Source organism: Periophthalmus magnuspinnatus, chromosome 8, assembly GCF_009829125.3.
Source record: "Periophthalmus magnuspinnatus isolate fPerMag1 chromosome 8, fPerMag1.2.pri, whole genome shotgun sequence".
NCBI lineage: Eukaryota > Metazoa > Chordata > Actinopteri > Gobiiformes > Gobiidae > Periophthalmus > Periophthalmus magnuspinnatus.
The window spans coordinates 18,928,402-18,954,042 of NC_047133.1; the positions used below are offsets into that span (position 1 = coordinate 18,928,402).

Genomic DNA, 25,641 nt, shown 5'->3' on the forward strand with positions numbered 1-25,641 from the left:
GACGAGCCTTGTACCACCAGCCTTCCTCTGAGTGGTACCAGGCAAAGACAACAGACTCTATTCATGATGTGTGTGTATATGTGTGTGTGTCTGTGTGTGTGTGTGCACGTGTGTGAGTGTGTGTGTGTGCAGCTGCAAGAGGAGAGGGGTGGTATAATATTCATAATAATAATAGGGGCCTTGTTTTAGCGGGCTCACCCCATCCCAACGCCCATACGACTCAGTTTCACATCTGGAGACAGTTGTCCTCACACCTAACAGCCAAATCAACACCCAATCACACAGAGGGGTGTTAGCAAAGCCCAGAACGATTTGGGATTCAGACAGAACAAAAACAAGGTCAAGGTAACACTTTGGAAAGGGTATAGCAGATATAACAAGAGAATGGTTAGGTAGACTCCATCGATCCGCTTCAGAAATAATACAATATATTGGCTTATTATGAGTATAGCTTATATTTCAAATCAGGTATAAAAAAATACAATTAACTTGATAAAAAAAATAACAAAAAAAAATCTTATATAGTTATGCACGGATCTGCCACTGAAAAACTTGCTGGATCAGATATCGGCTTCCAAATATCAGTTCAGTCAATATCCTGATTGGACAAATACACTGATGTAACAAGACTATTGATCATAATTGGCCCAGAACATCTTGTAATGTTTGAATTTTTATTTTTTTAAGCTGTTCTGTGGTTGGTTGAGGGATAAAAAAACAGCTACATAACGCATTTTGGATTGGCTTTGTCTTATTTTATTTTTGTTTAAAGCACTAGTATAAGCTGATATCGGGAATCGGCAAGTACTTAAAGCTACAGTATTGAAATCGGTTTTGAAACTGACACAGCTGGATCGGTGCGTCTCTAATCTTATGTACCTATTTGCTTGGGTTTCATCAGAGAACTTGTTAGACCTGTTAATGTTAATGTCTCTCCCTACTCATCAACCCATTTTAATGTTGTTTCTTATACAGTAAAGCCTACACACAGAACACATTATCAACAACACATTCTAGCATCTGTTCATCACTTATACAAAGAAATAACCTTTGCTTAACTTCATTTCCAAAGTTGACACAATACTAGCTTATTCTCCTTGATGTGTCTGTGGCGCTCACCGTGAAGCTGTTATGCAGGGCGGACTCCGGTGGGTATACGATGAAATGCCGCAGCGTGAACCCAAAACCCTGAGAGTTTTTGTGCAGGAGCAGCGTCCGCGGGCACCTCCAAGCCACGCCCCCGTCCCGCCCGGCCCGGGACCCCAGCACCGGCCGAGGGTTGTCACTGCCCGAGGAGAGACCATCCCGCCGGCCCTTACCCTGTGGACAAAGAGGAGACCTGGGTAAGTTAAATGTACAATAGATACTAGTGGAATCAGACTGTTAGAGGTAGTATTTGGAGTGATGGAAAGTCTGCACCGTTGCCATGGAAATTAATAATATATATTTATATTTATGGTGAAAAGCTCTCGAAATGTCACCTTAAGTTGAAATAGTATAATAGCCAACAAATACAGCAAATGTACATACTTTAATTTTTAGAAATATTTGTAGTTGAGAAAAAGTAATATGAAACCAAGGTCGAACTTTACAAGGAGTGCGGGACTGCGTCCATAATCACTTCCTATTTGGAATGTGGTGGCTAGCAGGTTAACTAGGTCCATTTATATATACAGTCTATAGATCTAACTTAACTTCTCATCTACTCATTAAATATAAGGCCAACACTTTGTCAAGACATCAAATCATTTTTATTCCTTCTCTGAACCTTCATTGAACCTTAATGCCTGCTTTGCGGCCATGTATTTTTAACCTGTGAAGCACTTTGGTCAACCCTGATCGTCTTTCAAATGTGCTATATCAATAAATTTGATTGATTTAAATGATCTCAGATTTCATTGGTCAGTGGAAGCTGGAGAGCTGGACTTGAGTAGAATCAGCTGTAAATACTTCCTGGATTTAAAAACAATGGTCTGGTGATACAACAGAGGGTCCTCCAGGAAAGCTATAGTTTAAATAGGAAAGAGAGATAATAGAGGGTTGAATAGAAACAAACAGAAGTGACCCCATATACTGCGGTGATGGGTCTGTTTAGGCAGGTATATGTACTGATATTTACTCATTTATTTAAAATTTGTTTCATATTATCGTAACTTGAGTAACACAATTTTGAAGTAGCTCTCAGCCTCAGTGTTAGCATCACTTCCTTTCCAATTCTATCTCGATGAGGTTTTTGCTATGCCACATTAAAATGAATTAAGATTTAAAGATAAGGCAGTGGAGCATGTCTCTGATAACATGTTAAACACTAAACAAATGAGGTGCCACTTTTCGAAACACACGTGTTTGTGGGCCAATGCTAAGGCTAATGGTAATTCTGAGGCATAAAAAATATTAAAACAACACCTTAAACTGAAATAATCTACAAATAAAAACAATCAAATCATCTTTACATTAATCACATTTTACACTTAATAATTTGTTTATTTTATATTTTATGCTTTTAATAAAAGTTAGCATTAGCTTTAAGACACAGTGAGCTAGCTAGCATGCTCCAGTGCACAGAGCCTATTACATCTGAGCAAGCCTATAGCCTAGCAAGTTAGTTACAGTCAGTCCATATACAGTTTTTAAAAATTCAAATGTAAAAAATGAAATGTTATGAATTATGCATTGTATCTGTAGTATCTGTACTGTGATTTTAAAGAGATTTTATTGACCCAGTGAAGTGCTCTACCTCTGCTCTTAATCTAAAACATAAAAGTATGTTATTTTTATGATCTTATCTTACTTTTCATAGAGCCTATAGCTTATTTTGTACTTTGATTTGAGAGATTCGTATCAGTTTGAATGCAATTTGAATAGACACAATTCGCAAATCGCAAAGGCTGCAATTTTTAAGTAGACCTGCCAAAATTTTCTCTGCAAACAACAAAATCTCCTGTCTTATTCTGCATAAAAACTACTAACCCTGTAGTTTATATTTGTACAAACATGTTCTCAGATGTGACTCCTGTGTCAGTTCATCTTGAGTTCTTCTGGGCGTGTTTAAAATGTGAACTTTGAACAGACTCCTATAATTAAAACAAATTGCAAATCTGATCATGATTGCTATGCTTGTCAGAAAAATCTAAATTAGATATTACTCCCAAATTGTTCAACCTTAAACTCTATAAACTCTATAATCTCTTTGGCTTTCTAACTCTCTCTTGGAGGGGCAGAGTAAACAGGGCGAGCTCACTGTAGCTAACAGTTACACATGAGAACTATCACCCTCCCGTCGCCATAACGACCCACATCTGTCACTCAAACAGGATCACCTGACCAAACAGGATCACCTGACCAAACAGTCCGGGACGTCCCAAAGGAGGAGGGGGCGGGGCTTTCCCAGAGGTCATGTCTCCAGATGGGCCAGTAAACCGTAATATTCAATGAACTGAAAGACTCACTATATGGATTTTTAACAGGTCAATTAATCACACTATAGGGCTAACGCTAATTATTGTGCAAAGAATGTAAGCTAGCACATTTGTAAATGGAAAAGCCAAAGCAAAAGTAGTAGATAATGACAGATTAAGATACTCAGATAGTAAAACGTTTCTTTATTTACAAGCACTAGTCAGAGATGGGTAGACTAGCCAGAGTTCTGTTACTTTAAAGATGTACTTTGTAGACAAAGGGTCTGCCATCTGCTTATCTCCATGTCATTGTTTTGCTGGGAATGTTCCACACTATGGATTTATAACTTATCTATCTCCCTATAGAGACAAGTGACGTGACCTGGCCAATGTTACACGTCAGATCTGGGGAGAGGCAACTGCGTTTTTCCAAGGTATTTATGAGCAAAGAAGAAAAAAAAAACAAACACCAGTTTAATGCGATACTGTGGAACATTTCAGGATAAGCAGCAAAATAGCAAGAAGAATGCAATTTGAAAAAGGAGCGTTTGAAAGAAAACACAAATATTCAAATCATTTAATAAAGCAAGCCTGGATAAACTGATAGGGATATAAACGGAAGAGCGTCTGAGACAAAACTGATATCTAAGGAAATTTACTGTAGTCTAAAAGGAGATGACCTTGATGAGTGAGTCACTACACAGTTCACTATAGATTACATTTGTTTTTTATTACAATGGCCTAAAATTCAAAATGCAGCAAACCAACACATGAGAATGTCTAGACAACAACAGCGACACCCTCCCAGCTTCCACTTCCAGTTCCTCTCTCTCCCACATCTGCACAAATATCTCGTTCACTTATTTATGCAAGGTCACAAACGTTAAAAGGCCGTGTCGACCCCACGGCCTTACTCAGGGAACAGGAAGTTGTAGACCAAGGACAGGAACAAGGCTGCACTAACAAGGTGATATTGTATTAATAACCAATACTCTTTCACTCCTTTCCCTTCTGTTTCTTTACTATTTCCTGTTTCCTACTTTATTTAAAGGTCCTATATTACACAAAATTGACTCTTGTGAGCTTTAAGCCATATTATAATGCTGTTACGTCTTCAAAAACAGACCTGGAGTTGTGTTTTGTTTCATTCACACATGTTTGAGTAACCCTTTATTATTAGTCAAAGCTCAAAATACTCTGTTCCACTTTGTGACGTCATGAAGTGGTACAGTTTTCAAGTTAACAGCTACCTTTTTCTTTTAGTTCAGTAAAGTTTGGCAATTTCAGGACTGAAATTATCCGAATGATTCTAGTGAAGGTGTGTGGAGTTTAAAAACACAGTGGAGCACTTCCTGTATAACCTCATGACATCACAAGGTGGAACAGAGTGTTTTCTGTTTGAGTGAAGAACTGCAGGGTTTGTGTGTTAAACATGTGTGAATGAAACAAAACACAGCTCCAGGTCGGTTTGTGATGAGGAAACATTATAACACAGATCAGAAAATAGCGTAATATGGACCCTTTAAAGGTGCACTATGTAATTTTCGGATGTGAGGTCTGTTACCATCTGTTACCTGGAATGTTTCTCTGGATGATTTTACATTTATCCAATTGAAAATCATGTGTTCTTAGTGTAAGAGGGGTTGACGCAAGACAGATCTGACCTTTAACTTGATCTTGGGTATTACCTGCTTGTCTCCATGGAGTTAGACAACTTTAATTCCATAGTGTGGAACATTCCAGGCAATAACTCTCAATAGACACAAGAAAGTGGACTCCACAAAAGCTACATATATAGTGCTGCTTTAATGTGAAATTGCCTTAGTCGTATTTGCTTCACAGTCTGTCATCTCTCAAGCTGTTCATATAAATGCACTCTCTCACCCATCATTAATAATGCCGTGGTTTCGCTCCGTGAGCCAGTCAGTCACCTCTCCATATTTTCATAACACATTTATCATACCCATGCCTTCAACACATTCCTGACGTCTCCAACTTTCAGGGCAAATTCTTGGCTAAAGCAGGATTAAACAAGGCTTAACCACGGACCATAAAACAAAACGAAACCAGGGTGCTTTGACAATAAAAAAATTACAAATGACATTATATCATGGCTTTACCTCATGAACATTTTAGTGTTGCAATCCGTGACAACACTACAGCCAGTTCAAACAAGCAAAACAACGGCTTTTGACTAAAAATTCTAGACTAAAATTTAGAAAACCAGAACTATCTGTCAGCCTAAAACACAACTATATAAAGTGCACATTTTGATAATTGAGCTCCATGAATCTTTGAGAAATTTGGAAGTTTAGTCTAGCTGTCCAAACAATGCAACGCCAGCCCTTCTACTGTGAATATGTGGCTTACACTGGCATGAAAGTGTATGTGAGGATTTGAGCGGGACAAAAACATGTAAACATTGAAGTAGCACATCTTATAAGGAGGCAAAAAGTTAGAAAGAGGTTTGAATTCTTGTGCAGCAACGGTGTGGTCTGGGACAAGTCCAAACAGACACTGCAAAGGAGTGAATGGAGCAAAGGTGCAGGGGAAGGAGTTAGGAAGTAGGAAGTAGGAGACATAGGGAGGAGGGAGGAGTCTTGGGCTAAGGAGACAGGGCAGGCTCGAGCTCGCCGGTTTCAACCACACAGCCCCTCCCGCGTGGTGCTGGGAATACCAACCCTGTGATTACCCAAAACACATAGGACTGCCTGGGTCCTGGAGAGTAGGGACACACCGATACAGCTCTTTCAGTTTCAGTATTACAGCTGTAAGTGTCTGCGATATTTGGAATGAACCGATACCAGTGTGGAAACTGAAAACAGCATTTATTTCCTTTAAACAAAATAAATGTAATAAAGTAAAACAGAACTGATCCGAACAATTCCCGCTGATATGGAAACGGTTAACATATAAGTCTAAGGATCAGACACACCAGAACTGAGATGGGAAAAAGGAATGTTTGGCTGTTTCGCTTCACACTAATGGAATATATTTCAAGATCAAGCTAAATTGCATACTTTGGTGCCACAAACGCAATTTAATAATGTGGTAACGAACTTCTATACACACACCTGAATATGTTTTTAATGTTTTTAATGGATTTACATACTGATTTGTTGTGTTTATTTTTGTTTGTATTGTATTTTAAACAGGGCACCCATGAAAAATTGATTCTGGGTGAAAGAAACCAGTTAATAGTCTTAGTACATCAGTTTATCTGCCCAACCAGGATATCGACTGAAACAATATTTGGAAGTCGATATCCTACCCAGCTAATGTTTCAGTATTGGTGGTTATCCCATGCCAGTATCAGATTGGTCCATCCCTAGTCCTGGATAGCGAGATTCCCAATCCAACTCCAACTCCACTGCTCCAGATGTTGCAGGACATGTATTTTAACATGAAAGAATACTATTTTAATTAATGCAAAGTAAAATAGCTTCAAATGGTCAATGAAGCATGGGGTTTTGAGCACAGTCCAGACTGTATCATTCATGTTGAGAGCCATATTTTTAATAAGAAAATATTACAGAATTATAAATCATGATAAATGTAGGAAATAGGCTTATAGAGCTATAGTGAACAGTTGGTACTTATTTAAATGGTAGATAGTTAAATTTTTATATAGCAATGTTCCACTCAAGCCCCTCAAAGCACTTTACATCAAGGAACCACTCATTCACACACACATTCATACATCAGTGTGTGCAGACACTGGGGGCAAGGTGTTAAGTGTTTTGCCCAAGGACACAACGACATTCTTCAGCTGTGGGAGCTGGAAACGAAGTCAAGTCAAGTCAAAGTCAAGTCAAACGTATTTATAAAGCAATTTAAAAACAATCAATGCTGCCCAAAGTGGACCGGACCACTTTACCAATGATGTTTACATCGAGAGCAGGATTTGAACCCCTAACCTGATCAGTAGACAAACACTCTACCAATGAGCCACTGTAACTCCATCTAACAGAATTTTTAACCACACAAAATAGTAACCAACTTTTATAGTGCAGCAACCCCATTTTTCAAAGCCACACGGAGCACCAGTGGGTCGCCCTTAGCAACAAAACCAACAAAATAAATTCAACCTATAAAATACTATGTGAAACCTAAACAAGAACTTTGACCAACAATATATCTTTTCTTTAAAAACACCCAAGCTCACCCCATTCAATAGCCACGTCTGTTATCGAAGTGTACCAGGAGGGGGCAGTTTAAAATCCTTAATCAAACGTATAATGCATAACTGTTTCCACATCATTCATCCTATCACATTATCATACAGGATTCCCACAATGCAACGGAAAAACTGGAGGAGTAGTTTCCATGTAAAATAAGCAAACCATGTATTTCTAAATTCCTGCTAAACCTTTGTAAGCTCTAGCTCCCGGCGCTCGGACACTGTTTAACCAACTCAACTCTTGGAAAATTTTTGCTGTGGTTTTGAGTCTAAACTTGACTTCCTATGCAGCCAGACCAGGGAGGACTCCTAACTGCACTGGTCAGAGTAGACTTTTAAAACCAAAATTCTCAACAAGAACACAAAACATGAATACAACCATGAACCAATTAATGAATAGCTTAAATACCAATTATAAACAATAGACAAGACCACACAATGCTTCCCGTGTCAAATAAATTTTCCCCTGTAATAAGGTATGTGTTTTTCTAACAGCGTGCCTAAGGGCATTTCAATTACACAGCTATGATTGTAATGTTTGGTTATAAATACACAAAATAAGCAGGACATGGAGAGGATAAAATGTTCCAGTCAAATTTCATTAAGATCAGGGAAGATAAAGCATGTGTATATTGTGCAGTAATCCTCAAATTGTTTTTTTGGGCTTGTTTCTGGGACAAAGTGTCAGGAATGTGATTGTAAACAATTTTTTTTCTTCTTTGATTTTCAGGCACTTTTCAAAACGCCTAAATAGTCAATCCAAGTAGCAACAACTGTCTCGGGGCAGGCTGTCAGAAGTGCGACTGGCCTCACTGACCCCCAAACACTAATGAATGGTTTTACATATAGAGAAGGTAAAGTGTTATGCCCAAAGACACAACAGCAGTGTGTGATGCCTAGAGTGAGAATTGAACTGGAATCTGTCTAGTTATTGTGAGATATATTACAAGGATGTGCTGATACAGGAAAAACTGGTGAATCAGATATCAGCTTCCATATATCGGTTCGATATTGATATCCTGGTTGGGTATATGAATAGATGTATTAAGATGTAATATTTATTGATCATATTTAGCCCTAAAAGTGTCATAATGTTTGAATTTTGTTTTATACAAAGTTGTTCTGTGGGTTACATAAGGGATAAACAGCACATTTGTATCAGTTTTGTTTTATTTTATTTTTGTTTAAAGGAAATAAAGGCTGTTTTCAGTCTCTGCTCTGGTATCGGTTGATATCAGGTCTTGACAGGAACTTAAAGCTATAGTATCGGTATCGGTATTATAACTGAAAAAGCTTGACAGGTGCATTCCTAACATATTATACTGCAAAAAATAGCATATCTATTGGTGTTATTACTCCCTGCCCACTTTGTCTGTAAATATTCCTAAACCGCATTTTCTTTGTCGTAGACTTAGTTAAGTGGGAATCCTGTTCATTTCAATGGAGAATCTGGGAAATGTTTTGCCGCTAAAATATTATATTAAGTAAAAGTAGGCTGATTTGTGTCAAAAGTTCAATGTTTATGTGCAACAACAGGTCAACGCTGCCCTCTTTCTCTGGGAGGCTTTAAAACGGCTCTGTGGTCCCGATAGAACATATTTACTGTCAAGATCAATAGCCCCATGCAAAATAATACAACCCCAATAACGATGGCGGCGTTCACGGCAACTTCAGGAATAAGGTGAATATGGTTCTTACTCTGTGTTTATAAGAACTTTATGATTAGTAAAATTGCTTTGTAAGAAAAAAAATGTTGGAATTAGTGAAAAAATCAAAATAGAAACACTATATATGTGTTATGTGACCAATTGTGACCCTAGAATCTGGCATCCCGGGGTTGGGATAGTGGCTCCTGTTCCACTCGGAGTACAGGAGGAATGCAGGGACGAGCTGCCGGAACAATAATGGTCTTTTAAAAAGCTGAGAGCTGCAACCTGTTTGAAAAGTGGAGATTTAGGAGGCTACAATCGCTGACCAGGGTTTAATCCCAGCTGTCTACACCACCACAGACCCAGGACAGGGGCAGGAAGCAGAGGGATGGGCAAATACAGATAAAAGTACTGCAAACTGTAGTTATTTAGAGGTGAATCTATTCCAAATGATTCAAACATATTTCTGATGTTATGAAAAATGCTATTACTACCGCAAGTACTCTTACTCTACTTTAGTAATGCTATAAGTACTGCAGGTTCTACCTACTACTTTTTGCCATTACTATCCCACTACAATGATGCTAATGAATGTAACTGCAATATGCTACAAACTATTACAAAACAACGCATTGACTACTACTACTACTACTACTACTACATTCTAAAATATCTATGCAATATACTTCTAGTACTAGAACTACAACTGCTAATGCTGCTACTACTACTACTACTACTACTACTACTGCTACTATTACTACTACGATGATTACTACAGCTGCCACTACTACTATTACTACTACTACAACTAGCTGGGGAAACAATAACAACCGCTACTAATACAACTACATATACAACTATACATCTACTACTTTTCCCTTCATTGTTAATAGTTTTGGTAATTACTTTACCAGTGTTATTATTACAACATCTAATCTGTTGTCAATTACGTCCTGAAAAGGTGTGTTTCCATTTGTTTACATAGTGAAAAATATAAACTATAAAGATGCTGAATATATTTCTGTTACTCACCAGAAAAACAGAGGGTACACTGGCCCACCTTTGCAAGTCTAAAAGCATCGCACATGTCCCATTATCCAAAAATATGAATCCAAATCTTAAACCTTTCCCCTAAAACACTTTGAAAACCTCATTCAAGTTCAAACGCACAACCTCGCTCTGCCCTGGGCATAACTCACTAAACCAGCGTCTCAAAGTCAATATTAATGTATATGTGCTGTCTACCTGTCTGACCCCCTGCGCTGTTCAACCAACCATAGGCCACGGGACGATGATGTAATGTCAGTTAAACAGGTTTTCAAATCCACCTGCTCCTGAGACATATTGTTCTCTGTCTGTGATCGACGCTTGGTCACACACTCAAATGCAGGTCCTGGGATGTTTTTCAAAATGGACGATTTTACAATAATTTTTACAGGTTCAACTGGTAGAACACGGCGTGAATGGGGACAGGAAACTGAGCCTCATTCCACACAAGGATTAATTAAAGGATGACAGCAATTACTAATACTATTATTACTACTACTACTACTACTTTTTTCATATCCTGGCCCCAACGGTGTGACTCCTAGGTGACTCCAGCAGGCTGCCTACTACCACCTCCATCCAACAACTACAGCCAGTAATGACAACAACTACACAACAACTACTACTACTACTACTAAGACTACTACTTTTTCGAGATCCTAGCCCAGAGTAACCCAGTGAGAAAAAACAAACTGTGCCTCCCCGCTGACTCCAGCACGCTGTTGTTTGCCAGAGAATCCTGCCTACCACTACTACTACCACTATTATTACTCCTTCTCCTACTACTATTACTACAAGATCAGTGGTACATTTTTGTTACAAGTACACGTACAAAGCAAACAGAAAATCCTTCAGTGAATGATGACGGCTGATAACTTTGAAAAGCCTAGCCAAAACAAACCCAACTCAGAGTCCTGATGTCACATCGAGATAGACACACCGTAGGTAACCATGACAACAATTCAATTTCTACACTTAACCTATGTAGTACAGTTGTCTTCTCTCCTCCCCCATTATAAATGCATGCATTTCTGCCCTGATTGTGGCATTTTAAAGTGTGTCACTGGTTTAAATGCACCCGAGGGGGATGGTACCAACATGCAAATGCAGAAATGAGGAAATGCATTATAAGTCAACATTAAAGCGCTCATATTACACTGTTTTCTGATCTGTTATAATGTTGTTTCCTCATCACAAACAGACCTAGAGTTATGTTTTGTTTCATTCGCACATGTTTAAAATACAAGCCCTGCATATTTAGGCTTAGTTCTTCTCTCAAACAGAAAACACTCTGTTTCACCTTGTGATGTCATGTGGAAATACAGGAAGTGCTCCACTGTGTTTTTAAGCTGTCAATCCCTACTGAACTAAAGGTAAAAGGAGCTGTTAACTTTAAAAGTACCACTTCATGACATCACAAAGTGGAACAGAGCATTTTGATCTTTGGAGATGTAAACAGACTAATAATAGAGTTACTCAAACATGTGTGAATGAAACAAAACACAACTCCAGGTCTGTTTTTGAGGAGGTAACAATATTATAACATGACTTAAAGTTCACACAAGAGTCAGTAGAGTCTAGCTGTGTTGCCCTGTGTTCTAGGGGCATTTTGAGGGGGCTGGGGGAATCTTACAGCTTGCCTTCTAAGATCTGCCCCCTCCTCGCACCTAGCTAAAAGTGGCACTTGCAACTCATGTGTTTTCTAAAGCTACTAATTAGCAACCCTCTAAGCAAAAGATACCCCAACAGATTTTTTTCCCGAAGCAAAAACAACTCTAAGATCATAAGCTATGGTATAAAATGAGCTAGAAGAGAGAGCGTCAAGAAAATGAACTGTGTGTACTTGAGGTATCTGTCAGCAGTTAAATACTTTCACGCTTTAAACAGTGGCCAGATCATACAAGGGCTTACCTGGGAGTCATGTGAGGTTGACAACAGTTTTTAAGGAGGATCTAGCTCAAGATAAAGAGAAAATGTTGCATCATAAAATACTACCTTAAAAAGCCCATGTTACGCTTCTCATCACAAATATACATGGAGTTGTGTTTTGTTTAATTTACACGTTTAACACACAAACTGCATATTTATTTCTTCTCTCAAACAGAAAACACTCCTTGTGATGTCATGTGGTAATACAGGAAGTGCTCCAGTGCGTTGTTAAACTCCATACACCGTCACTAGAATCATTTAGATGATTTCAGATCTGGAAATGCCCATCTCTACTGAACTAACGGTAAAAGATAGGTGTTGTCTTGAAAACTACCGCTTCATGACATCACAAGGTGGAACAGAGGATTTTGAGCTTTGGAGATATAGACAGGCTAATAATAAAAGATTACTCAAACATGTGTGAATGAAACAAAAAAACACTTCTTGGTTTGTTTTTAAGAAGGTAACGACATTATAACATGGCTTAAAGCTCACAAGAATCAATTTTGTATTATATATATATATATATATATATATATATATATATATATATATATATATATAAATTTGGTTAAAAAATAAATAAATTTAAATAAAACAGAAGAAATACTGGTTTACACATACATACTAGCATGCTAACAAAATGAAGATTTCTAAATATAAGGGTAAGGGATCGTTGTATTTTTATGGCTATAACGATCCCGAACCAGGATAAACCAAGATTAACGCATAATTGTCTAGCGCAAAATTATTAAAATAGATTTTCTGAGCCAAATTCTCAGGATTAACAATGAAAAATGGACCGCTGTCATAGCAATTAACAATATAAAACAGCTCTATGTGTTATAATAGTCCTCAAAATGTTGCATATAACAGTAAGCTGAAACTCATGAATACATTCCCCACATACTGTACCCACGCTGTACCCTCTGCTTACCCAGGGCTGGTATACACTATGCCCGCTAGGCATGCCTCTCTCTGTGGGACCCGTGGCTCCGCGTAGCACTGCCACCCAGATACAGCGCGGTTCAGGGGAGCTGCAGTCCACCCCCACCGCGTTTTGGAACCTCCAGTCAGACCGGGCCGCGGGCTGAGGGCACGGTAGCATAGCAACGGGCATCGGGGAGCGTGGGTCTGCCTAGCTCCGCATGGCTCCTCACTCAATGCCAATCAGCTAACTTTACACAAATCGTTCATTCATACTTTGGTCCAAAAAAAAGTTGAATCCATTAAAGTCCACACCATCTTCTTGTTGTTGTTGGAAATAGACTGAACTAAATGAGCGGGAATGAGGGAGTCCTTCAAAGGGGGTTGGTAAAGTCCAGATGCATGACCAGATGGAGCAGAGGTAGGTCTAGTTTCACCCTAGACGCTCACACACACTGTAAAACAAATGACATCTCCTCTTTGGTTGGTGTTCGGTGATGTTCCGCATACAAAGCCCCTAAAGACCACCCCCAAACACGCGGGTAAGGGGGCCGGCTCTGCTACTGTCTGCTCCTCTCTCTGCCTCCTCCCTCCGGTCCGGGCTCGCTACCTAAATCTGGACATCTCCCTCCCAAAGTTCTAGCTGTGTTCCACTCTCCCTGGATGAATTATGAAGCAATTTGGACAGGAGGTTCCACACTGTTTACATATATTGCTCTGGCGAAAATATAGCATCCAGATGTTGACTTGTGTAATTCAATCAATGTTTCTTTCCTTTGCGCCACAAAAATGCCAATATTGTCTTCTTACAAGTTCAGTCCATATCTCTTAGCCACTAGACTCAGATAAAGTTCAAATCTACCACTATGCTCTACTGTTTCTTCTGCTGTTTCCATATCTCAATGCCAAAATTCCAAAATATCTCTGACTGTTTCTCTCTATAAAAGGCAGCTGTAGTTCTTAAAAAGGTGACAAAACACTAACCAAAATTTGAAAATCTTGAAAACCTGAAAATCAGAATTATATCAGCATGTTGAGTTCATGTGTCAAAATGGCACAAAAGTTCAAAATTCAGTCTTTTCTTCCATCCTTTCTCTCTCTCTCTCTCCGAAACGCAAAAAAAAAAATAAAATTGAAAATCTAATTCATAACAATCAGCTTTTTTCCACTGCACTACAATTTCTTTTTGTGAGTTAAGTCAGCATATTGAGTTCATGTGTCAAAATGGTACAAAAGTTCAAAACTGTGTCTTTTCTTCCTTCCTTTCTTTCCCTCTCTCTCTCCAAAAGACTCCAGAAGTTGCTAAAAAATGGCAAGATCTTTAAAAAAAACTCAAATCAAAAATCTAATTCATAAAAAACAGCTTTGTTCCATTGCACCACAACTCCTTCTTCTGAGTCCATATTTCAAAACGTTAAAGAGGTCCACTCTCCCTCTCTCTCTCTTCTTTCTCTCTCCGTCTCCAACCCCCCCTCCCTCTCTCATAGGCGGTTGTAGTTGTTAAAAAGGCTAAATCCGTCCTTGCTGGCTGCAGTGTAAAGAGCAGGTCCGCTGGCTCCACGTGTGCGTCTGTGTTTGAGCCACACAAACAGAGAGTGACAAAGCTGTAATCCAGCCGCTAAACTCCACAAAGGCTGGCCCTGCCCACACTCAGCTCGCTCCAAACAAAACGCTCCGAAAACACACACAGGACGACTACGAGCACAAAGGAGACACAATGTGACTTGTTGACGTGCCAATAATCACTTTATATTTACATACTTTTATTTTTAATATTACTGAAGAAGCTAATAGTGAGTTGTTATTAAAAATATAAACTTTTTTCAGAAATTTACTTCTACTATTATATATGCCACTTACTAATACTAATGCTACTACTGCTACTACTACTACTACTACTATTACTACTACTACTACTACTACTGCTTCTACTACTACAAATACCACTACTACTATTGCAAAAACAACAACAATAACAACAACAACAACTAATACTACTTCTATTAGTACTGGAACTACTAATACTAATGCTACTACAACTACTACAAGTACTGGTCCTACTACTACTTCTACTACTACAACAACTGTTATCATTACTTCTGTACTACTACTACTACTATAACCACTACTACTCCTACTGCTACTACTGCTACTAGTAAAGCCATAAACTTTAAATAAATACTGTGATGAACTATATTTAGAGAAAATACAAAATGGTAGAAATGACCAATCATTGTCCAATTATATTTTACAGACACTCAAAAAACTTTACCTCCAGGAAAACACCTCACCAAACTGACACTTCTTCTGTTTAAATATGTTTGGTATTTTCAGCTTCAAACAACAATGAAAGTAGACATGACAAGAATTTCTCAGTTCCCAAAACAAGGCCACTGTGAGTCACTGTGACCTGGTTATCGGCCCCGTACTCCCATCATGCTTCAGTTCACAGGACCCACCCAAACACGCTCCACAATGACACCTACACACCAGCGCACTAAATCAGCCCCAACGATTCTCACCACACTACCAGGCCTACGAGCTGCATGGGAACACAAGCATTTCATAGGGTGCGTTGCTATACTCTCATGTATAACTCTATGGGAGACTCACTGTTTTGGAAAGACCTACTCAAAATTTATAATACACAAATGTTTTTTGTTTGGGATCGGCTCCACAAACTTGTTAATCTCATGGCTTAAAGTCCTTGCAGCTTGTAGTGAAAAAATTGAAGATGTAACAATACTGGAATATTGGCGCTAATCTTTGAAAATCAGATCGGTATCGGCTCCAAAATATAGATCCTGACGATATCCTGGTTGGGCCTATAAATTGATGTAATAAGACTATTGACAGGTCGTGGTCGGTCCAGAAAGTCGCATAATGCCAGAAACGAGTTCATGTTCACTTCCTGTTTGGAACGTGGCGGCTAGCAGGTTACAGCTAAAATTAATATTGTTTAAATACTGATTTTTGTTGTAATACAGTGGGTTCTTGGGCCTAACCAATAATTGAAATGATCAGGGTCAACATTTGTTAATTTACCTTTTAGATATTTAGTACACCTAAGTAGTAGTAAAGTACAATATAAGTCTAAGTAATAGGAAAAATCCCTAAAAGTTCCCATAGCCGGATAACAACATGACAAAATATGCATGAGATACAAAATGACAGACAAGTTCGCAGTGTGACACTCGAGTGGGGCATGTCATGGCAGGAAAGGGGAAGGAGACGGTGTACGGCCTCGGGGTGTTTGGGAGACACACACTGACAGACCTGGGTGACAAGTACCGCAATAAAACAGATAATATTATGCAGGAACAAAGCCAAACCCATGAGAAACACTTGAAAACATGGATTGGATGTACTTAAGAATGTGTATTGTGTAAGTGGTGATTTCTATTGCAATATCATAGCATTTATTAAAGGTGCATTATGTACCTTTTCTGGTGTGGGGTCTGCCTGTCATCTGTTTGTCTCCATGGAGATGTTGATGCTGTTGCGTGCATGGAATGTTCCACAGCATGACATTAGAAAAGCAGATTACGCCACCAGGCCGAGTTACATGTCAAATACATGGAGAGAAGAGCCATTTGCAAGGTTAAACATACCGTCTGAGTGGGCCTTCTCTCCACAAATGTGACGTGTAAGTGTCAGCAGTTGATACTTTGCAGCTGATATCATCAACATTCCCAGGGGGTGTGAAGCTAACTGGAGGACTGGTCTGTCTGAAGCTTTGTTACTCAAGTTGGACTTTATTCTGATCTTTATTTTAACACAATCTGACCAGAAAGAGCTGGTTTAGTTGAAACTGCAGCAGGTGAGATGATTTGTGCTGTTAAACAAGTCTCTCACACATAAACTTACAGGCACGAGCTAGCTAGCATTGGCCAACCGTTTTGTTGAAAATCAAACTCCTAAACAGGACCATGAACGCTCAGATTGATCACAGGCTCATGAAAATGTGCTGTTTATTTTTTTTTTTTTTTAGTTTTCCGTTAAAACATGTTTGGCTGTGTTTGCTAATGTGTGCAATGTGTCACCATGGTAACTTCTGAACATTCAGTTGATACATGAAGAACACCCCCAGTGCGACACCAAAGCAAAGTATCAATAAAAACACTTGTAACTGGAAACAAAATGCAAGATTCCAGGGAAAGCAGTAACATCACCATGGAGAAAAGCAACTGGTGAATGATCAACAAAAAAGTTACATAGTGCAGCTTTAACTTTTAGCCTTAAATGTACTGCATTGTATTATATGATCAACAAAAAAGTTACATAGTGCAGCTTTAACTTTTAGCCTTAAATATACTGCATTGTATTATATGATCAACAAAAAAGTTACATAGTGCAGCTTTAACTTTTAGCCTTAAATGTACTGCATTGTATTATAAAACTGGTGTTGAGTAAATGGGTAAATGGATTTGGTATAAACATTTTTTTATAATAATAATAAAATAAATAATAAATAAATAATGATTTAAAAAAAAACATTTTAAATTGTAGATTATTTTAAATATAATTGACTTGGTTGTAATTAAAGTAATGAATTTAAAATATTATCTGCAATTAAGGGGATTAAACCAGGTCCCAAAACAGTGAGCCAGCTTAAGTAAAGATTCACATATGTTAGAAATGCCACAGGGTCTAGAAGGATGGTAACATGAGTGAAGTGGGAACATATTTGCAGTGAAATATGAGGCATTTAAATGAACTACAGTTTCAGATGTACAGACATACCATAGACTACAATGTATGACTGTGGTTAGCAGTTATTGTGTCTCACTATGTTGTACACCACTGCTATGTTAGCTTCAGCAAAGTGCGATTTTACCACAAAAACATAGCATCAGAATGTCCTGGAAGCAATGTTTTCAAACCAAACCAAATGTGAATGGCATGAAACTGCAACTCAGAAGAATAACATGCAAACAGACGAAGCTAGTGGGATTTTTACTATTTATACAAGGAATAAATCTTTAATTGATAAAATGTAAAAAAAAAAAAAAAAATCCTGTCAAAAGTTAATTACAATTACTTCCATAAACCAAAAACATTTGCAACGGTTAAAGCCGACCTATTGTGCTTGTGTCGCTCTATAGTTATAATTTATAACACCTGTGGATGATTATGTTATAATTTGCACATTTTAAATCGCAGTATTCTTCTAAAATGACTGAAGAAGAAACAAGTCCGCCAATTTCTGCATTTGAAAACTGCGGTGCCCAATCGGAGCTGATGCTGCCGTAAACATCATCACAACAAAGAAACATGTAGCTGTCGGCGCCCCCTATGGATAACTGCACATCACACTAGCGAGTAGCAGGGTTTTTTTTCTTTTGTACCAAAATGACTATGCAGCACTGCTGAATCCTACAAGTATCACAGGTTAACAAAATAAAATTGAAGAATGAAGTAAGTACATCACAGGGGGCGTGTACCAGCGGCAGTGAAAACGGGGATTCATTGGCAGTATGGCGTCTTATAATAAAATAAGTCTTAAAATAAGCCTTTAAAGATTTCTCAAACATGGACGAATCACTCCAAAAACAACTTCAAGAGGGTAAATGGTGAGGGTAAACAACTATATGATGGTTACAATCTCTGAAAAGTCCATTTTGCAGAATAGGTTTGATTTAAAATGAGTATTCTTATTATCTTGTGTTGTATTATCAAATGCAACTGTCTCTGAGCATATGTGGATTCATGTAGTAATTTTTAAATGGTTGAGTTTTTTTCCTGTTCTTGAGTCCTTCCTGATTTGAATCATGTTGTGAGGACTTTTTCCATTCTAAAGATATAATATATAAAACTGAATTCCTTAATTGCTATGACGATGGAGGGCCATTGTCATCAAGCTTGAAACCCGAGATAAATTTTCATTTCACATGGTCAAATAAGAAGTTTGGAAATCAGGTTTAAAACTATTAACTCTCTTTTGTGTTGGTTGTACTATTTTATTACTTTTCTTATAGGTAAATCAATACAGGACTAGCACAGCATCTTCAAACATACAGGAAACAGCCCTAGATCAATACATTTGCCTAGACACATTTTTTTATATGAGCACTTTATTATATTTCTTTCCAAACAATGAGCTACACTTTTACTTTGTCAGTACATTAGTTAGATATCCAGTTCACTTCTGCAGTGCAGTTTCAAATATCATAACCCATCCCTGTCCTCCGCTGACCCATCTCATTGTAGTCCGTATTTAGAGAAAACACCCCATAATTGTGTCTACATTGGTTTGTTTGTGCCATGTGTAACTAAAATCACTCAACAACCTCTTTTTTCTCTTTTCACCGAATGTTTCCTGGTGTATTCCCCTTCGCCTAAACAACCTCCAGGTGAATGTGGACAGTTGTGTTCAAACTGGACAAGCACGTTACCTCTGTTGTAAAGTCCAGCTTCTTACAGTTGGGGCTCCTTGCTAAAGTAAAGCTCTATTTATATCGTTGTGTCTGGATTATTGTAATAGTTCGTCTGTGGGACCAGACCAGGACTCTCTGCAGAGGTAACAGAACATCCACCTCAGGCCTGTGCTCCTGTTCATATCAGGTGCAATTAAAAATGTTATTAATTTAAATGTCTGCACTCTTTGGGTCCTGTTTGCACTCCATGGGTCCTCTCTATCTGAGGGAGTTACTGCAGCACTATACTCCACCCAGAGCCCTGAGGTCAGCTGACCAGCTCCTGCTGCTGAGCCCAAGACTAGGCTCAAGACCAGAGGTGACAGAGCCTTTTCTGTGACAGCGCCCAGACTATGGAACAGCGCCCTCTGTCTGTTATATCCTCTCAGTCTTTAACACAGTTTAAGATTAGACTGAAAACCCACCTCTTCTCCCTGGCATTGATATCTTGGTATTGTATTGTTCTTTTCCTTTGCATCATGTTATCTGTTTTTCTGTTGACTTTTATGTGAAGCACTTTGATCAGCAGACGTTGTTTTAAATGTGCTGTATAAAAAAACTTGAACTGAACTGAACTATAGACCATTTAAAAATGTGCAAACAAAAACTTACAAAATAGTGGTTATTTTGCTAATCAATTAACATAGTGATTATTTATTTCATTTAATTGAATGTTAAGACCTGAAAAGGCAATAAAGGTGAGATTGTTACTATATTTTACTCAGATAAAGCTGAGTAAATACAAAAAGTACACATTTCTGTCCTAAATACATCTTCTCTGAGCTCATGGCATATTTTTCAGCCTGTGTATAGACCAGTTAATGATTATTTAATTCTTAAATTAGTTGACAATTATTTAAAATTAGTTGCGATTAATCGATAAACTTGTTGCTAATTATCTCTGCTTCATTTTGCCTCCAGTTGCCTCCGTTCAGGAACGTCCTCATAACAATCTTATTTTAAAGGGTCTATACCATGGGGCCTCTTTTCTCAGTCATGGAAAAACCTGCTTGGGGCCTGTCTGTGGTTGCTATGTTACGTAATCTTTTGGCCTGTTATGAAGAGGATTAAAACATATCAGAGAGCTAATCGGGCTGTTAGTGTTAGCCACACCTCCCTCAGGCTTTTCCAGCTGTTTGTTATCATGAGGGCAGGAGCCAAAACCAGGCATCACTCCTTTAAGATTAGCCGCACAAGTGTCTGGCTTTGAAACCTGAGATGCCTGGGATGAATTGTAAACATTATGTAAGTGTCACTATTGGATCGTTATAGCCTTTGTTAAGAATAAACTGCTGATATATGGGACCTGCGCTAACAGACAAAAGTTTGGACACATCATTTCATTCAGTGTTTTTAATTAATTTTTTTTATTTTTATTGAATAATAGCACACATGTTTTTGGCCAATTCAATATACTTTCTATTGATAAAAAATTCGACTTGCCTAAAATCTTAACCAGATGAGCAGACAACGTCATAAGGTGAAGTTACAAGTCAGGTCTGTAAAAATGCATGCTTTCAAAGTGTGTACTTTGTGTATTTTTGCAATATAATCCCCTGCAATTGAATAAATGAAGGATAGATTAGTTGAATGCCATAATGAGGAACATTCCAGGTATAGCAAAAACATCTCCATGGAGACAAGCAGACTAGTGTTATCACGACACTCAAATTTCAAAGTCGATTTCGATACCATAATGATAATAAGAAACTCTTCCTTTAGGCAATAGAATGTGATTTTCCACCTTAAATGGAAGTACTTTTCTGTTATATTCCCATGTGGTCTTATATCTGTGCTATTCCTCAGTGGTCCAGGTAGGCTCCATAGTGGTCCATGGGCATATACTAGTCTATGTGTCCTATACTTGTGAAAGATACAGCTCAAGATCATTCAAAAGCTATTCAGGAAAGGTTCAATTCTGTCCCGTGTAGGCTAATTAGTGAGTTGTATTAGCGCAGCATTAGAGTGATTATTAGCATTAGCATTAACAAAGAGCCCACCAGGAGCAGAGAGAGGGAGGAACAGCTATGAGTGAACAGAATTCATCTCATTCACTTTGTTTACTCAGTATTATTATTATATATTCTATAATGGAGCTCAGTGACGGCCCATTCATTTTTCCCATAGACTTCCCGAAAGTAGATTAAAAGTTTGAAAGCTCAGTGTAAATCAGCTCTGTGGTAACTAATGATAAGCATTTTTAATATCAATACCTGTTTTGATACTAATTTCAGTATCCATTAGTATCTGATTTTCGATACTTTTGACAACCCTACAGCAGACCCTCCTCAGTAAAAGCTACCATAGTGCATCTTCAATATCACTTATACGTCATATGTCTAAGCTCATTTTTTACTCAAAAGCAAATATCTAGAGTCATTTCTATCTGAAGGCTACATGCAGTTGTCATAGTTCTTCTGCGTATAGATTATAAAGCCCCTGGGATGTCCTCCATCTTGTCCCCTCTCAGGTGAAGTCTTTGGCTCGTGTTCAGGCCTGCTGCGATATGGGAGGCCTGTTTTTGTTACTGCTCCCCATGTGTGAGACTGCGTCCTCAATGTAAACTGTAACTCTACGCTGGCTCTTTCACGCCTGCCCTTAAGTCCAAGTCAAAGCTCGCAGTGTCTCATGAAAGAGAGAAAGGGCAACAATGAGCTTTTGTTCAAATAAATTAGCCACTCCTCCATTTTTGTCAGTGATTAATGTTCAAAGTAACGGCCGTAACAAAGCATATACTGTACTGTTCACGTTATGAGTTTTTGCATAATAGTGGTAGTCTAGATACAGATACAGAAGAAAGCAGAGACGTTGGTATTAAACTATAATTAACTACAATTAATATGACTATTGTTTAAAGTTCCTATATTATCCTAAACTGACTCTTGTGAGATTTAAGCCATGTTATAATGTTGTTGCCTCCTCAGAAATACTTGGAGTTGTGTTTTGTTTCATTCAGACATGTTTGATTAAGCATTATTATTAGGCTGTCTACATCTCCTAGGCTCAAAATGCTCTGTTCCACCTTGTGATGTCATGAAGTGATGCTACCTTTTACCTTTAGTTCAGAAGAGATCGGCAAGTCCAGGGCTGGAATTATCAAAATGATGCTAATGAAAGTGTATGGAGTTTAAAAACACAACTGAGCATTTCCTGTATTACCACGTGACATCACAAGGTCGAACAGAGTGTTTTCAGTCTGAGAGAAGAACTCAGCCTAAATATGCAGGGTCAGACTGATAGAAGTGTGACTGCCTATCTATGCTACCAGTCACTCACTCACACACTATCCATACATAAAGGAGGTTGATGAAGTGACTTGCTCATGAACATAATAACAGTATATGCACAGGTCTGAGCTGGAATCAAACCGTTGACCTTCTGGTAGGTGGGCATGCACTCTAACCACTGAGCTCCTGTCCAAAAGTATAGCCGAATGACACAACAACAGACGCAGATCAAAAGATATACTTGCATAACTCATCATGTATGAATAATTGAATAAGAAAACTACATACATACAGCTATTATTACATTGATGGGACTTTCGGTTCCTCTGTGGGATCCGAATCTTTTGGATCAGTTCATGTCAAAGAGTTGTTCAAAAGACTGTTTTTTTTTATATTTATTTATATGACCAGCCAATGTGAGAAGTCTTTTAACTAATCCCCGAGAGAACGGACCAGGGGTTGTTTAAAGTCATTCAAATTGAGAGTGGGAGAGTCTTAACCCTTTGAAATTGCGAAAATTGAAATAAAATGTTCCACTACAATAATAATAATTAAAAAGCAACTGATATTAAGATGCCAAAAGCTCTCACTCATATTGCTGGCTCTACATATGTGCTAATTCTTGTGTTGATTCAGCCTTAATAGGTCTAAAAATGCATATAAATGTGAAAGATTTGGTTCTTTTAAAAAATAAGATTCGAATCCAACCTTTCACGTCAAAGAACCGTTCCAAAGAGTCGTCTCGTTCGCAAACGTCACGTCACTATAGGTTCTCTCCTGTCTGTGTGCAGGGCTGGTCCCGTTGGCAGAGGGATACGTGCCCCCCACTAATTACATAGACCAGTGTATTTTTACCCATCTGTGTGTCTGAGTCATGTGGCGTTCTTGTGCTTTGGGTTCACATGTAAACGCAGTGCTAGTCTCTCTGCTGCTCACTCCATAAACTATTTAAACCCAGGAGGCAGTGAAGGGAGCACACGCCTCCCAAAACCAGACAGACAGTTATTTTTAGGAGCAAAAATGTTGTTGAAAAGTGAAATTTTTATAGTTAGCGCTCTGTTTGAGTGAGGGGAAGAGTCTGGCATCAAAAATGAGGAATGATTCAGGAATTGTGTATTACGAAAAGTTGCTTTATACCAAAGTGGTTCAAATCCAAGTTAATTACTAGACAAGAGAATATTTTCTATATTTTTCTTTATATATCAGTCTAATTCATGTGTTTCCTGTTTGTAGCTGATAATTAACAACTTTTGCACATTCAAAAGAAATTATATTTAGTTTTAAATTGTTAATCGCTATGGCAACAGTGCTACATTTTTTTCACTCAGATATCCACAGATAGGTTAATCCTAGTTCAGTCCTGGTTCAGTCAAACTCACTGCACTAAAATGAGAAACCATTTTTTATACAATAGTTATTTTGAGTTTATTTTTTATTTATTTATTTACATTTTTCAATATTTTTGATTATAAAAATAAATGAATAAAACTGTAAACATGTGCACACAAAACTCCTTGTCCATATAATCTATTAAATTATAGATATCAGCCTACATAAACTGTACAAAGATGATCTTGTAAATCCAGACTGGCTGTAGTTACTTATTACATCCACAAGAGGGCAGCTGCCACAAAGCTCAAGAGTTTAGAGAGGCTGAGAGGGCAACAGGGACAGATACAAGTCATGCACAGTTGAATATAATTACATGCTGATGGTTAAAGTCAATAGAAGGAGTAGTTATCTGGGTTGTAGACTGAAACACATTAGCGAGAGACTAAAGGAGCACTGCACCTGTTGTGGTTTGGTCTTTATGGTGAAAACAGGTGGAGATGTACCAGGATAAGGTCAGATCCTGCTTAAGTCCACACAGCAGCTGCAGGTGGTCACCCCACCACCCCACCACTTTCACTTTTCATCGCCCAGGACACATTTAAACAGTTTAGATCAGGGGCTAAATTCAAAAGTCTTAATATAGCTTTTGAATGGGTGTTAATGCGATTGAAATTAAACAAGAACAACAGTAAAGAGCCGAATGCATGCCACAGTACATGACTAGGATTAGACGGACTTTGAGGAATCAGACAAACACATTAGGTATGGGAGAGTACTATTATATCATGTATACTTATGTGGAGGGTAGGAATGGTACCAATACTGAAAATAAGACATCGGTTTTGCCATAGACCTGTCAAGATAACACATTTAGAAGTTCAATATATCACTGAAGTAAATTTAGACGATAAACGATAATACTGAGAGCAATTATACCCTGAAAAGAAAACCAAAGAGCAGATTTAAACCACAAAAATGATTCTAAATCTACAATAAATCAATCAGTATAAATAAATAAACAGCAAAATGAAACACGTCAGTCATTAGTTTGCATCTGTAGTGAGTCATCCAAGTTTTTAATTCAACCTTTAACAGCCCAAATCTTAGACTATAATAAAAAATAAATAAAAATAAAAAAAAGTGCAAAAGAAGTAGATAAGAGAAAAACTGAACCCCGAAAATACTGATTGATAGTGATTGTCATGACACATCTATATCACATTTTGGTTTATATTTTGGTCCAATAAGATGATTTCCTGATCCAACGTCACATAGTATTAAACTTTCACAAAGCTGTTCTGTAGTTACTTTAACAAAACAGTTACTTTTACATTCTTTTCAGTTTTTGCCCTGGTATCGGTTGATATCGAATATCAGCAGATAATTAAAGCCATCAAAACAGAACACACTGTATCGGTGCATCTCTAGTGGAGGATACGCCACCCGCTTGTCTCCATGGAAATTATACTCCTTTGCCTGGAATATTTAACAATATGTCATTCAGCTTATCCATCTCCAAGTTACAGGTCAGATCTG

At 38.0% G+C, this 25,641-nt stretch overlaps 1 protein-coding gene across 9 annotated transcripts in view; it reads right to left on the minus strand.

Annotated features, from left to right (window-relative positions):
* The window catches only part of arhgap23a (Rho GTPase activating protein 23a), a 126,591-nt gene that overhangs the window by 48,122 nt on the left and 52,828 nt on the right, over nucleotides 1-25,641 (minus strand). For 4 of the 9 annotated variants that reach the window (XM_055223886.1, XM_033970789.2, XM_033970788.2 and 1 more), the window contains exons 1-2: nucleotides 13,141-13,402; nucleotides 1,120-1,320 (exon numbers count right to left, since the gene is read on the minus strand). In XM_055223886.1, coding sequence (XP_055079861.1) covers nucleotides 1,120-1,320; nucleotides 13,141-13,323 — 384 coding nt within the window. In that variant the 5' untranslated portion in view covers nucleotides 13,324-13,402. Of the gene's footprint in view, nucleotides 1-1,119; nucleotides 1,321-13,140; nucleotides 13,403-25,641 lie in introns of those variants that run through there. The other 5 variants (XM_033970790.2, XM_055223889.1, XM_055223888.1 and 2 more) reach the window with 2 other exon arrangements.